At 37.4% G+C, this 13,340-nt stretch overlaps 1 protein-coding gene across 1 annotated transcript in view; it reads right to left on the bottom strand.

Moving 5' to 3' along the window:
• cep350 (centrosomal protein 350) overlaps window positions 1-12,531 on the bottom strand; it is a 43,658-nt gene extending 31,127 nt beyond the window's left edge. The window contains 10 exon segments of the mRNA XM_051116708.1: window positions 2,368-2,484; window positions 3,995-4,117; window positions 6,159-6,272; window positions 6,522-7,072; window positions 7,180-7,336; window positions 7,960-8,074; window positions 8,294-8,337; window positions 8,420-8,516; window positions 11,538-11,633; window positions 12,414-12,531. Coding sequence (XP_050972665.1) covers window positions 2,368-2,484; window positions 3,995-4,117; window positions 6,159-6,272; window positions 6,522-7,072; window positions 7,180-7,336; window positions 7,960-8,074; window positions 8,294-8,337; window positions 8,420-8,504 — 1,306 coding nt within the window. The 5' untranslated portion in view covers window positions 8,505-8,516; window positions 11,538-11,633; window positions 12,414-12,531.
• Window positions 12,532-13,340: the final 809 nt, after the last annotated feature.

Raw genomic sequence — 13,340 nt, 5'->3', positions numbered from 1 at the left:
CTTTTTATGCCAAAATTTCCTATTGTAAATATATCAAAACTTCTTTTCTGATTAGTAACATCCATTGCTAAGAAATTCATTTGGACAACTTTAAAGGCAATTTTTTTTGCACTCTCAGATTCCACATTTTCAAATAGTTGTTAATCGGCCAAATATTGTCCTATTCTAACAAACTGACCTTATGACTGGTTTTGTGGCCCAGGGGTCACATATAAATAAATACATTTATACACATACATATAAATACACAAAACATGAGGCATTTAGGCCACAGGCCCTGTATTTGTATGTCTAAACTGGAAAAGCATCCTCTTCAGCAGTTGCTTGCATATAATGTTTAAATCAATACAGCACTGAGCATTTTCCGTCTCTGCAGTCCAATAAATCAGTATTGGAGTGGCTGTACAAAGTCTGGGTCCAGCCCTGCATGTGTGGAGGGCAGCAGGACTGTGGAAGGAATCAGGTTGGCTTGTGCAGTGAGTCAGAAACACCCAGTCGAACCTTATTCATTACGGTCACTGGGCAGCAAAGTTTACCAATGCAGGGAGGCTGTCTGAATCTTTATTTATTAATAGACATGACACTTGGGCTGCTAGCTTCTGGAACACTAGCACTTAGCAACAAATATAATATTTAATAACAGGTGGCCTTAAACTAATGTAAAAATCATTTGGTTGGGCATTCAAAATACAAAAAGCCAAAAACTAAACAGGTTGTGACATTTGAAGCTAAACGAATACAGATCTTTTTAAAGAGATTTTCATACAAGATGTTCATGTCTTTCTTCAGTCAAAAAGAAATTAAGGTTTTGGAGGAAAACATTCCAGGATTTTTCTCCACATAGTGGACTTAAATGGTGGCCAATGGGTTGAAGGTCTAAATTGCAGTTTCAATGCAGTTTCAATGCAGCTTCAAAGCAGGGCTCTACAGTGCGACCTTTTCAGTCACATTTGCAACTGAAAACTACTATGAAAAAATATTTAGGAGCACCAGTGCGTCTGACCGATCAGCATATTTGTGTTTGCGCTGAGGGGAGCTTTAAAGGTTTCTACGTGTTTTTGCAACGTTGAGTGATGTATCACAGACATATCTCACAGATCCTTTCATGAAGTGTTGAGAGAGTGTAAATAAAAGATTCATTGTGCAGTGTAGAGAGCTTTGTTGATTATAATGGAACTTTGTGAGATTGTGATGAGCTAAGATGAGTGACAACTTTTAATGATTTTTAAGGTTTGTGAATGAGATATTGATTTATTACAACAGTTAAATAAACAAGAAGTTACTATTAAGTGAATTACATTGTCTGCCTAGAACACTATTTCCTGATTTTGCTCTATTTCATCATCAAAAATAGTTTAAAACAAGCCACAACTGAACTGTTGCGCATCTCAATTCAAACACAGTGGTGTTTAGTTTATGGATGAACATGCACTTTTAAACAAATCTAGAGAGTCAATTATTCAATTTCCCATTCATAAAGACAGTCACTTGCTTTACTCCTGAATCAATCCGCTGTTCAAACGAATCGAATGAATGATTCAGTAATCAAACCAGTGACTAAATTTTTTAAGTTTGGAGCACAAGTGCTCCTAAAAAAAAAAAAAAAAGTAAGCGTAGAGCCCTGCTTCAAAGTGCTCTACATGATCCCAGCCAAGGAATGGGTCTTATCTAGCAAAATGATCGTTCATTTTCTAACAAAAAAAAAACAGAAAACAAATTCATATACTTTTTAACCACAAGTGCTAGTCTTGCACTAGCTCGACCTCATGTGTTATGTAATCATGCACGCGTGACATAGGCGGAAGTACCGTGGCAAAGGAAGTCGAAGGCCCTTTACAAAACAACGATGTCGAATGATTTTAAAGTTGGAGAAAATGAGCGGCCTACCCTACCCTTCTGAACCGAAGTACACAGATGAAGAACTAACCATGCGTGACTTCTCCAACGTGATTACGCAATGCGTAAAGACGGCATTGCAGTAGTAGTGCAAGATGAGCATTTGTGGTTAAAACGTTAATCTTTTTAAGAAAATGACCGATCATTTCACTAGGTAGGACCCTTTTTCCACCCCTGGGATTGTGTAGAGCCCTTTGAAGCTGCAATTTGGACCTTCAATCTGTCAGCTCCCATTGAAGTCCACTATATGGAGAAAAGTCCTGGAATGTTTTCCTCATACACCTTAATTTAATTTCGACTGAAGAAAGAAAGACATGAACATCTTGGATGACATGGGGGTGAGCAAATCATCAGGAAATTTTCATTCTGGAAGTGAACTTCTCTCTTTAAGTTTAGTTTGTTTTTTGGCTGAGCTCTAAACTGTTGACATGGTTATGGGGACAGAGCCTGGCAGATATCTCATTCTCTCACCTGTTCTCATCTGTGTCTCTGAGGACTGCGCCCGAGGCTCTCTGTGTAGCCGTGGTGGTGGCCCCAGCATCATCTTCACCAGCTTCTGCCCATCTCGCCACGACGACGTGCTGATCGCTATGGAGACAGAATAACACAGATACCTTGAGACTACAGTTGGTCCATAATTAATTTGTACTTTTTTTTTTTTTTTTTCAAATGTGATTAAGGCAGAGAGGAAAGTATGACAAAAGTAACTAATAATAAAGAGAATAGCTACACTGAATCACATTCACACAGATGTTTAATTAAACCAAACCGCCTGGTAAAAATGAACTTTCTCCAGAGGGAAAACCCCCCCCGCTTGCCTTTAATAACAGCGGGAATTCAAAATTGACTGTATTTAAGTGATTTTGGTCTTACTGTGCATGATTCATCTGTGCATGGTATTATTAAAAAAAATGTTATCAAGATTAATTTGTAACACATTTCACACTCTCTAAAACTGATTTACTTTTATGTTGATGTAATCAACGCCACATGGAAGGGGAAAAATTTCAATGTTTCAATCAATGTCTTTATTTCAATTTAAATGCCATTTCAACTTATGTAGTATGTTTTTTTTGAAAGACACAAAATGTTGAAATAAATAAATAAGATATACTTAAAAAATGCACAGTGAAAATGCTAAATAAAAATCTGTACAACTGATCCAACTAGGCCAGCATAAAAATCCCTGTTCTTGAGGCCTGGCATAATGGTGATAGTTACCTGCAATTATTCAATAACCTCTCATAAACATTTCAGCTATGTAACTGTTCTTGCTCAGCAAGATTTACTTAAATCTGTTGCTCTGGCCTAAAAGAGTAGGTGCCCTAAACTGAAAACTGACAGCTCATGCTAACGTCTGTTTGCAGTAATGCTGAGAATTCAGTGTGTACTTGACTTGCATCTAGCATCGCACTCCAAAACATTTTGGAATGCATCAAATAAAATCTAGTTTGTGCAGCTACAAGCATATGCACTCACATACAACTCCAGAATTTGTTTTGCACCTTCTTGAATAAAGTTGAACTACGAGAGACACCGTGAGACGTACTAACAGACTTTAGAAAGCTATTTCTGAAGTTAGGGGTGTACAGGGTACACTAGTTGAGGGGTGGAAGGGGAATCCGGTTTCACTTTTCTATCCTGTCGCGACTAGACTGACACATCTCCAACTGTCAGCGAGGCCACAGTGGTTTGAGCTGGGACGCATCAAGCATTCCTGCGTCACTGTTGCCGCAGCTATCCTGTTAATCTGCATGCTAAACATTCTAGAAATTTCTGTTGGGATAAGAGACTTAGATCGTGCTTGCAGACGGACATTAACATGCTTGTTTCCAAGAATGCCCCGCTGAGAACAGGGCACAGTAACCCTGGCAGGTCAAGAGAGGCTCACATAAGACTGCCAGGATGTGTGTGTGTGTACAGGTAGAGCATTTGCACATTTTCAGTTCAGATTGTGATCTTCATATGCAAAACTACACTTAAGCACTGTTCTGTGTGCACGTTGAATTTCAATATAATTTGCTTAAATTAGCTACAGTTGTTTGTTTAAGTGACACAGAGTGTGAAAAAGACAGGCAGTGACAAATAGAACTCAGACCTGGTTTGGTATTGGAGTCTGGTGCAGATGAAGATCTATGTACTTTCCTAACAGGCTTGGATGGTTTCTTCTCTTTCACCCTCTCTCGCTCAGCAGGCCTCTGCTTTGGTTTTGTGCTCTGTGCTGTGAAGGACAGGCAGAGAAGATTAAATTGGTTGACACTGTTTATCAGGGTTATTACCATTAACTGAAACTATTAAAAACATTTTAATTGAAATGAAACTGAAATTAAATAAAATAAAATAAAAAAATTTCCTCACAGTTCTGACTTTTTCCCTGTTTGTTACAAACTAGCAATTCTGACCTTTACTCAGATTTGTGAAATAAAGTCAGAAAAAAGACTATAGATATACACTCACAATTCTTTTTTTTTCAGAATTGTGTGATATAAATTCGCAATTGCAAGTTATAAAGTCAGAATTGTGAGATATAAACTCAAAAAGAAATTAAATCAGAAATGCAAGATAAAAACAGACAATTCTAACTTTTTTCTTGCAAATGCAAATTTATATCTAGCAATTCTGACTTTTTTCTCACAATTCTGGCTTTTTTGCCAGAAGTACGAGATATAAACTCACTATTGCGAGTTATGAAATTCAATTTTGAGGGGAAAAAAATAACTGATATGTTCTCAGAATTGCGAGAAAAAAAGTCAGAATTTTGAGTTAATATTTCAAAATTCTGACTTCTCCAAATTGAGATGTAAAGTCACAATTTACAATTATATCTCACAATTCTGACTTTATAACTCGCAATTGTGACATAATATCATGCAATTCTGAGAAAAAAAAATAGAACAGAGTAGAGGCAGATTGTGTCCCCAGAATTGGGAATTGAGTTTATTCAGTGGCGGAAATGAGCTTCCATAGAAATGTTACATTGCCAACTAATTGCAAAAAGTTTAAGCTCAGGCACTAAAATTACTAACAGGAAATAAGTGAAAACTAAAACTAAATTAAAATAATAAAAAATATATATATAAATTAAAATTAAATAGTAATATTTAAATTTAAAAAAAATTACAAAAGCACATAAAATACACTCATAAAACACTACTTCAAAATAATAAAAAATAAAAACTATAATAGTATTACAGTAAATAGTATATATATATATATATATATATATATATATATATATATATATATATATATATGTGCATGTATATATATATATATATATATATATATATAAGTATAAAATAGTATATATATTTAGTACAAATAATACACTACGCTCTAGTTGGTATGAGCACATTAATAAGATGCATAACTGACTCATTCTCATAAATACATTCAAGTCAATTCAATACAAAACATGGAACAGAGTATGGAAAATGGACATCTAAAGCAAAATTAGACTTTTCTCTGACGCAAGAATCCTTAATTAATTATAAATTAACTAAAATGGACCGCTACAAATGTCTAACATACGGCCTCTTTAATGACAACAACTCACATCTTCTGTAGGCCAGCAGGGAATTAAGCTGCATTGTTATGCATATTATAAATGAGCTTGTTCCACAACGCTATTTTAAGGAACGGCTGAGCAAACTGATGCAATCCTTACATATAACCTTGAAAAAAAACACTTAAGAACAGTCTGGGGCTGACATGAAAACTTGTAACTACAGCTGTGGCAGTACGCCTGGAAACTCTGAGCCAATTAGGAGCATGTAAGTCATCGTCCAAGAGCGGTTTGGATTAAGCATGCTTTTTGACCATACTGCAATCCAGCAGAAACACATGAATTCTGTAAATTGTGTTATCCGCTTTGAGTGACAGGTAAAACAGTATCGCTTGTTCCTGTTCATTTCTCATGCTTCCTTGACTCAGAGAACTTACAATAGGCAGTAAAACGCATTTGAGCTCTGTCACGTCAATGGATAATTCCATATAAATAAATAAATAAATGCCCAATTCACTATGCTGCAATTAGGCTGAAATCAAGAGGATGAGTCAAATGCAAAATATCAGTGATTTTAAGGTGACAACCAATGAGCTGTGTATGATCGAGATAGTTTAACATTTTTTAAGTCCCTTTATTACACCACTCATGTAGTCTGAATGTGTTGTTTCTTGTAGCACAGGCTAAATACTGCAGCTACTGCTACTTTTTATACTATTACATTACGTTTTGTAACATTCTGGAAAACTATGCATACTTGTAAGCTGTTGTGTCAGGTCTTTGTATATTTCCCTGCTTAAGTTCTGGAAGTCATCCTCTGCCCACACTTTCCCATCAGGTGTGCGAATCTTAGTCTCACTGGTGTTGAAGCCTAGAAAATGAGAAAACACAGAAGTGAGCTTCCTCTCATTCGACAACCTCATGAAATATTTAACTGATGCTTTTATCCTAAGTGTCTTCGAGTGCACCTATTACTGGGACGGTACTCCTGGAGCAACCTAAGGTTAAGTGCCTGGCTCAAGCTCAATGGTGATAGTCCTTTTGGGGTTTAAACACCTCTACCTTTCATTTACTAGCCCAACACAATGGAGTCACTTTTTCCTCTCTGTAGTCGACTTACCTTTGTAAATGGGCGCTGGAGGGGCTGAGGCCACTTTCCGAACTTTGACTGTAGGTACTGTGGTACTATGTGCTGCTGCCCCAATTCCCACAGGTTGCTCCAAATATCCCAGCAGCTTGTTTCTTTCTTCTGTCTCTTCCAAATGTTCCCTCTGTCTGCGGATTCTCTCTTTCAGCTTCTCTAGCTTTTCATCGGGTTGCCGTCGTCGCAGATTCTCTAGCCGTTGTGAAGCTGTGATTGAACCAGGGATGGACGTCAAGGATGTCTCGGCCTGTAAGTGTATTCTGGGGCTAACCTCTGACCCTAGTGGGGCTTGGTCAGGTTGGTGAACAGCATTGAGAGCAGACAGGTCGTTGAGGTAGCGTACAGATGTGCTGTCTACAGCTGAAGAGCGTGGGCTGTCCAGGTCTGCAGTCTGCATGTCACGGGTGTCACGCTGATAGACCAACTGGCTTAGATCAAAGTCAGCTGGAGGGATGCTCACCTCTGTCGGTAACAAAGGGGCTTCTGGTTCAGGGTGAGTCTGGGACACTGGCAGCGGAGATGTTTCCCTATAATAAAAAACAAGTCAGTTTAAAAATAAAATTAACATTGCATTTTCTGGTTGCAAGCACATATTTACACAGCATTAATCCATTAATTTTGTTGCAGCTTTAACCTGTATGAAACGAGCGGTTCTCTGAACTCCACTGAACTGGGTTTCCTGGCATTACTGTCCAGAGTGCTGTTCCTCAAGGGACTGCGGGAACTTTTGTCTGGACTGCGTCGACTCCGTGTTCTGGACTTAGACCCACTTTCCTCTACATGATGCCCATCTGTGGTAAATATATAAAGATATGTGAAGAACTCTGAAGAATGTTGTACCATTATTGCTAATTTTATATATATATTATATATTATATATAATACCTGTAGAAGAATTACAAACATTAATGTAAACTTCCTGATGCGTCACCTTTACTGGCTGCTCTCAAAAACAAACATAGCGACTAGCGTAGTCCAATTCACAAATGACGAATGACTCTCATGAGTCAGTTTTTTTTGATGAATCACTCAAAACTCCCAGAGCAACTGCTAAATTTACATATGACTCACTGCATTTCAAGCCTTTACTTTGTCATACCTGACTCTTAATGCAGTGTGTAAATTATTTAATTAAATTCAATTAAAAAAAAAAAATTAAACATTTAAAATGCAACTTTTAAAAGCATATCAAAAATACAATTATGACCACATATTAAGTAAAAAAAAAAAAGAAAAAAAAAAAAAAACTTTGACAAGTTAAAAAGATATTTCATTCAAAACATTCCACTGTATGTTTCATAGCGACGTGGTACAATACTATATAAGCTGACCTTAAAAACACATAGCTAAGGGATCTACAATAGTCTCTAATGGATTGCCTTTGTATGTGTTACAGAGGATGTGTCTGCCTCACCTCTGCGGCTTATTTTCCGACCGCCACTCACAGATGCTTTCTTTGTGTCTAGCACTGAGTCCAGAAGCACTCCAGTGCCTGGCGCTGCCTCCAGACGATTCTCAATGTGTCGCAACTGAGACAAGACCACAATTAGTCATTGAGTCAACAGATCTCTGCACTCATGGGGATAATGCTACAAATACTAAACCTACAGAGCATACTTCTTAATCTTACTTTCTGATCTCTTATAATTGAGCTTCTTCAGAACTACTTGAATCACAAATGACAAAGTGTATGTGTAACAGGTATCTGTTTTGGGCAGAACCTGAAACATGTGTAAAGAAATACTCACGGCAGCTTTGGTCTGATTTAGACTATTCCAGACATGAGATATCTCTGCTGAGAGATAAACATTAACATAAGTAATCACGCAAACATGCTCATGATGTTTGAAGTATAGGGTGACAGTTGGACAAACCTCTCCTGTTGTCTTGGCCAGCAAGGGCAGCCTGGGAAGAGACAGAGGCTGGCGGCCCCGCCTCACTTCGCAAGCGACTCCACATCGCTATGCCAACCTGAGAGGAAAGAGGAAAAACAGGCAAACAATGTGAGAGAAGCAATTATCTTGTCAGCATCTGCTGTCAAACATTGTTTTCTCTGGCAATGGCTTGTTGCTTAGATTATAACCCCAAGTGGCACTAAAAGCACATGACTTTATTCACAGCACTCTTTGTGCAAAAGGAGGCTATAAATTTGGCCAAACCAGAAGTTTAACTGATAGTTACGAAGATAGATTGATCAAAGCATATCACTTATTTAATGTCTCACCCACAGGCCTCAGTTGTTCCATCAGTTATAGCAATGGTGTACAATTTGTTTGACTGCCTGGAGCCCAGACATATGACATCTCAGAGCTTTTCAAGTCATTCGAATCACACTGTTTTGCTCTGAGCACTACCATTATAACATAGAGCCCCTGTCCTTGTACGTCCCCAGAGCAGACATTCAATAGTCTATTCTAGTTTAAAAAAAAAAAAAAAAAAAACCATCTAAAGCACTGCGACAAACGCATTCCAAAGGGAGACTGATATCACTCCCAGCTCAGAACCTTGAATTGTATTGAATTAATAATGCATGCATAAGACATATCTTAGAAGCTTGAATGCATATTTCATTGATTTCAGACCTATGCTGTAAAGCAGAGGTGAAGAATCATTTAAACATGCTCTGCTGCTTTTCTAACAGTAACAAATGAGGTAACAGAGATACCAAACGTGCCTGGAATGAGGAAAACAACTTTAAAGTCAGCATGAAATTCACATTATCTATTTTCGAAATGCATATAATAGACCTTATTATCAACAATTTATCCGTTTATACACTTAATGTTTTTTTTGACCTCATAATGTTTAATCAAAACATAACTGGAGGTCCAGTGAAAAACTACAGACTTCTCTCTGGTGATGTATACCAGACTTCTCTAGTCATTTAGTTCACTTTTAAGTGAATGGCCACATTACAACATCCAATCAACAAACAACGTATATAACCAAGTCTCATACCTATATTTTTCCATTTTCTGTCATTTGCAAAAAAGAGGCAGGGTTTGAGCAGACTGAAAAACTCTTAAAATCTTTTTGGCCAATCTGATGCCTTCAGCTACCAATAAAAAAAAATAATACTTTCAGTTTAAAGGAGTAGTTCACTTCCAGAACAAAAATTTACAGATAATTTACTCACCCCTTTGTCAAAAAAGATGTTCATGTCTTTCTTTCTTCAGTCGCAAAAAAATTATTTTTCTTGAGGAAAACATTTCAGGAATTATCTCCATATGGTGGACTTCAATGGTGCCCACAAGTTTAAACTTCCAAAATGCAGTTTAAATGCAGCTTCAAATGGCTCTAGACAATCCCAGCCGAGCAAGAAGGGTCTTATCTAGCGAAACGATCTGCCATTTTTTTAACAAATTGACAATTTATATACTTTTTAACCTCAAATGCTCGTCTTGTCTCTGCGATGCACATGCGTAGTCTGTGTAATCCGGGCCAATACAGTTAGGTTATGTCGAAAAACTCCCATCTCGTTTTCTTCTTCAACTTCGCTGTTTTACCTTTTTTGTAAAGGGTGTTTGATCTTTGCACGTTCACTTTGTAAACACTGGTACTTCTGCAGCGACGCAGGACGATTTTGAAGTTGGGGAAAAAAACAAGATGGGAGTTTTTCGACCTACCCTAACTGTATTGACTTGCAAAAAACACGCAGTGCGAGTTCACGCAGACATAGACAAGACGAGCGTTTGAGGTTACGAAGTATAGAAATTGTTAATTTGTTTGGAAAATGACCGATCGTTTTGCTAGATAAGACCCTTCTTCTTTGGCTGGGATCATTTTGAGCCATTTGATCCTGCTTTTAAACTGCATTTTGGAAGTTCAAACTTGGGGGTCACTGAAGTCCACTATATGGAGATGATTCCTGAAATGTTTTCCTCAAGAAACATAGTTTCTTATTGACTGACTGAAGAAAGAAAGACATTAACATTTTGGAAGACAAGGGGGTGAACGAATTATCTGTAAATTTTTGTTCTGGAAGTGAACTTCTCCTTTAAGGCGTCACCCAACACTGTCTGTCCTCATTTACACGCCCTTATGTTTTTCCAAGCTTATACTGAAGGCTGAATTATATTCAAACTTGAATCTTTACCTCTGTTTTCTTTCACAGAACACAAAAAGAAATGTTAGGTATAATGTTCCAGACTGACAGTCTTACTGACTATTGCACTTTTATTGTGTCTTTTCACCATATTATACAAAACGAAAGGTAACTAAGACTCATTCTGCATTTTTGTGTTCCAAGGAAGAATGCTTGCCACACAAGTTTGGCACAGCATTGAGGAAAATCATCTTATTCTACTGAATCCAGCATAGGGGAAAAAAGTTAAAAAGAATTTTGCTCACAACAAAATCTTAAAGGTTAACCTTAAAGTTTGTGTCTATGACACATTCTATTGGCATATGCAAAGCTAAATATTCACTTAAACCCTTTTTCCAATTATAAAGACACAATCTGTGCGAGTGAGGTTGCCAGGGACTTTGATAAGAAATAATGGCCACCTGTGACACTCGCCTGTTAATAAAAGAGATTTAGAACTGTAGAAGTACAAACAAAACAGGTACTTGGAACAAAGTGCTTTGGACCGACGATGCTGACAGAAGCGACAATCTGATCTGATTCTATTTGAACTAATCAACACTTGCCAAATAAGCACAGAAAAAGAATCAAAGCAACTGCCAAGAAAAGCACAAAATATTCTTTGACTTACCCATAAAAAAAATCTGCCATCTTCATACACAAACTCTCTCTTCATCTACTCGTTTCAATTTCATAGATCGTATTTTGAGAACCGAAACTTCATCTAACTTTGTATAGGCTACACATCAGTGTACAGCTATGAGACTATAGTTTCTGTCAACGACTGCGCATATGTAAACAATACTAACTGAATGAAAGAGGCATTTATATACTGCTTTACTAATGACTAATGAGCAAGATGTACATGTCACGCCTTAATACATAACATATAATGTACCAGGACTCACTTTCCAGCAGCTTTATTCAGAGAGACATGAGTCCACCTTGTCTTCCGGACTGCTGGACACATCGGACAGCTGGTGATTCTGTCACCTCTACCTGCACTGAGACCCAGTGAAAAAGGTGATTTAACAGTGAAAGCTTTAAGTATTAAACTAACAGTTTATAAATATTACACAAATCAAATCAATAACTACCTCAGTAACTAACAACCCTCAGTAACTACTGATAAGAATCTCTCTGAATTAAAGGTAAAAGGAAACATGACAGATCAGCGGCATCAGCTGAGAGATCAGCTGACATCATATTTAAATTCAAGATAAAATCTGCAGCGGAGGCTTTAAAAGAGTCTGTTTGCGGTATCATACACAGTATATTTTGTTAAAAATAAGCAAACAGAACATAACTCAAAAGAAAATAAAAAAATACAGTTAAAGAGCAACATAGGAGGCATTATATATGCTTTTTATTAACTCATGAGTCAGAACTACAATACTCTAACAAAGAAAATACAGGAGATATAAAAGGACATTCGTGTAATACACACGTATAAAGAAATACAGCTGACGTATAAAACACATAAGTGTCAATCACACAAATACAACTTCACATGAACTGACTAGAAATCCAACAGCGAATTAAATCAACCAAACAACCAACTAGACGTCTACCCTGAACCAATAATTACGTACCTTAGTCAGTTTCACAATATTTAAATAAAATTTGTGGACTGTGTTCTTAAATCCTCTGGCGAAAGTTATTGCTAACAGCTGCTGCTAACCGGCTAAACCATTAAAGCTCGCTAACAAACTTTTTTTGCGTTTCTCTGACAAGGCTGTCTTTTGTTAAGCGTTCAGGACAGAATGTAATTGGTTAGTACCTACCTAAAACTTTATTGTACCCGCTACCCGCCTTTTGTTGTGCGTTTCCCGGCTTTAATGATAAGTTAGGACGGCCGTTGGCTAGATTTGACGGTCCGCCATTATCCAAACAACTGTTCCAGGAAGTTCACGTCTGAGAGAAACTCGCGATACTTCCGTAAAGAACGTGTGTTTTTTCCTCCTTGGCCGTGTTTGACATCTAGCGTTCACTAATGGAATTACAACAAATATTATATTACTTTGATAATTGAGACGTGGGACAAGAAAGCCCTCGTTATATAGTTCACTCGAACTGAGTTCAAAACAAGGTCAAGACTAGCTCTGAAGTGCATTCTCTGTGTATAACAATCAGTACTTTATTTATTGTGTATTATGAATTTATTCAACAGGCAAGAACAGCTTACTGTCTTTCCACCTGTTGGTGGTGTTTCCAGACTGTGAGCTGTGTGGGGTACAAGCAGGGTGAGGAACAAAGTGGCGTGATCTTGCCTGGAGCGAAGAACAGGTTTTTTGAAAGAAAGAGCGTCTATGTTTTCTCTTGCTTCAGGATTGCCCAGAGCAGAGTGAGGAGGATCAATCAAAGGATAGACAGAAAGCCTATAGTAACCATGACAAGTGGACGTCATTCTCCATTAAATCACTGAAGAAATAGTTTACTCAGAACTGAAAATTTGCTGCAAATGTACTCACCTACAGTCCATCAAGAGGTAGATGAGTTTGTTTCTTCATCAGAACAGATTTGGCAAAATTTAGCATTACACTTGCTAACTAATGGATCCTCTGTAGTGAATGGGTGCCGTCAGAATGAAATAATCTAAATAATCCACAAATAATCCATACGACTCCAGTCCAGTTAGTGGGTTGTGAAATGAAAAACAACAATCTTTCTAAGTAAAATCCATAATGAAGGCATTTTAACTTTAAACATCA

Source organism: Labeo rohita, chromosome 8 (genome assembly GCF_022985175.1).
Source record: "Labeo rohita strain BAU-BD-2019 chromosome 8, IGBB_LRoh.1.0, whole genome shotgun sequence".
NCBI classification, from domain to species: domain Eukaryota; kingdom Metazoa; phylum Chordata; class Actinopteri; order Cypriniformes; family Cyprinidae; genus Labeo; species Labeo rohita.
The sequence above is the reverse complement of the archived record's forward strand: the minus strand, read 5'-3'. Positions and strand labels throughout refer to the sequence as shown.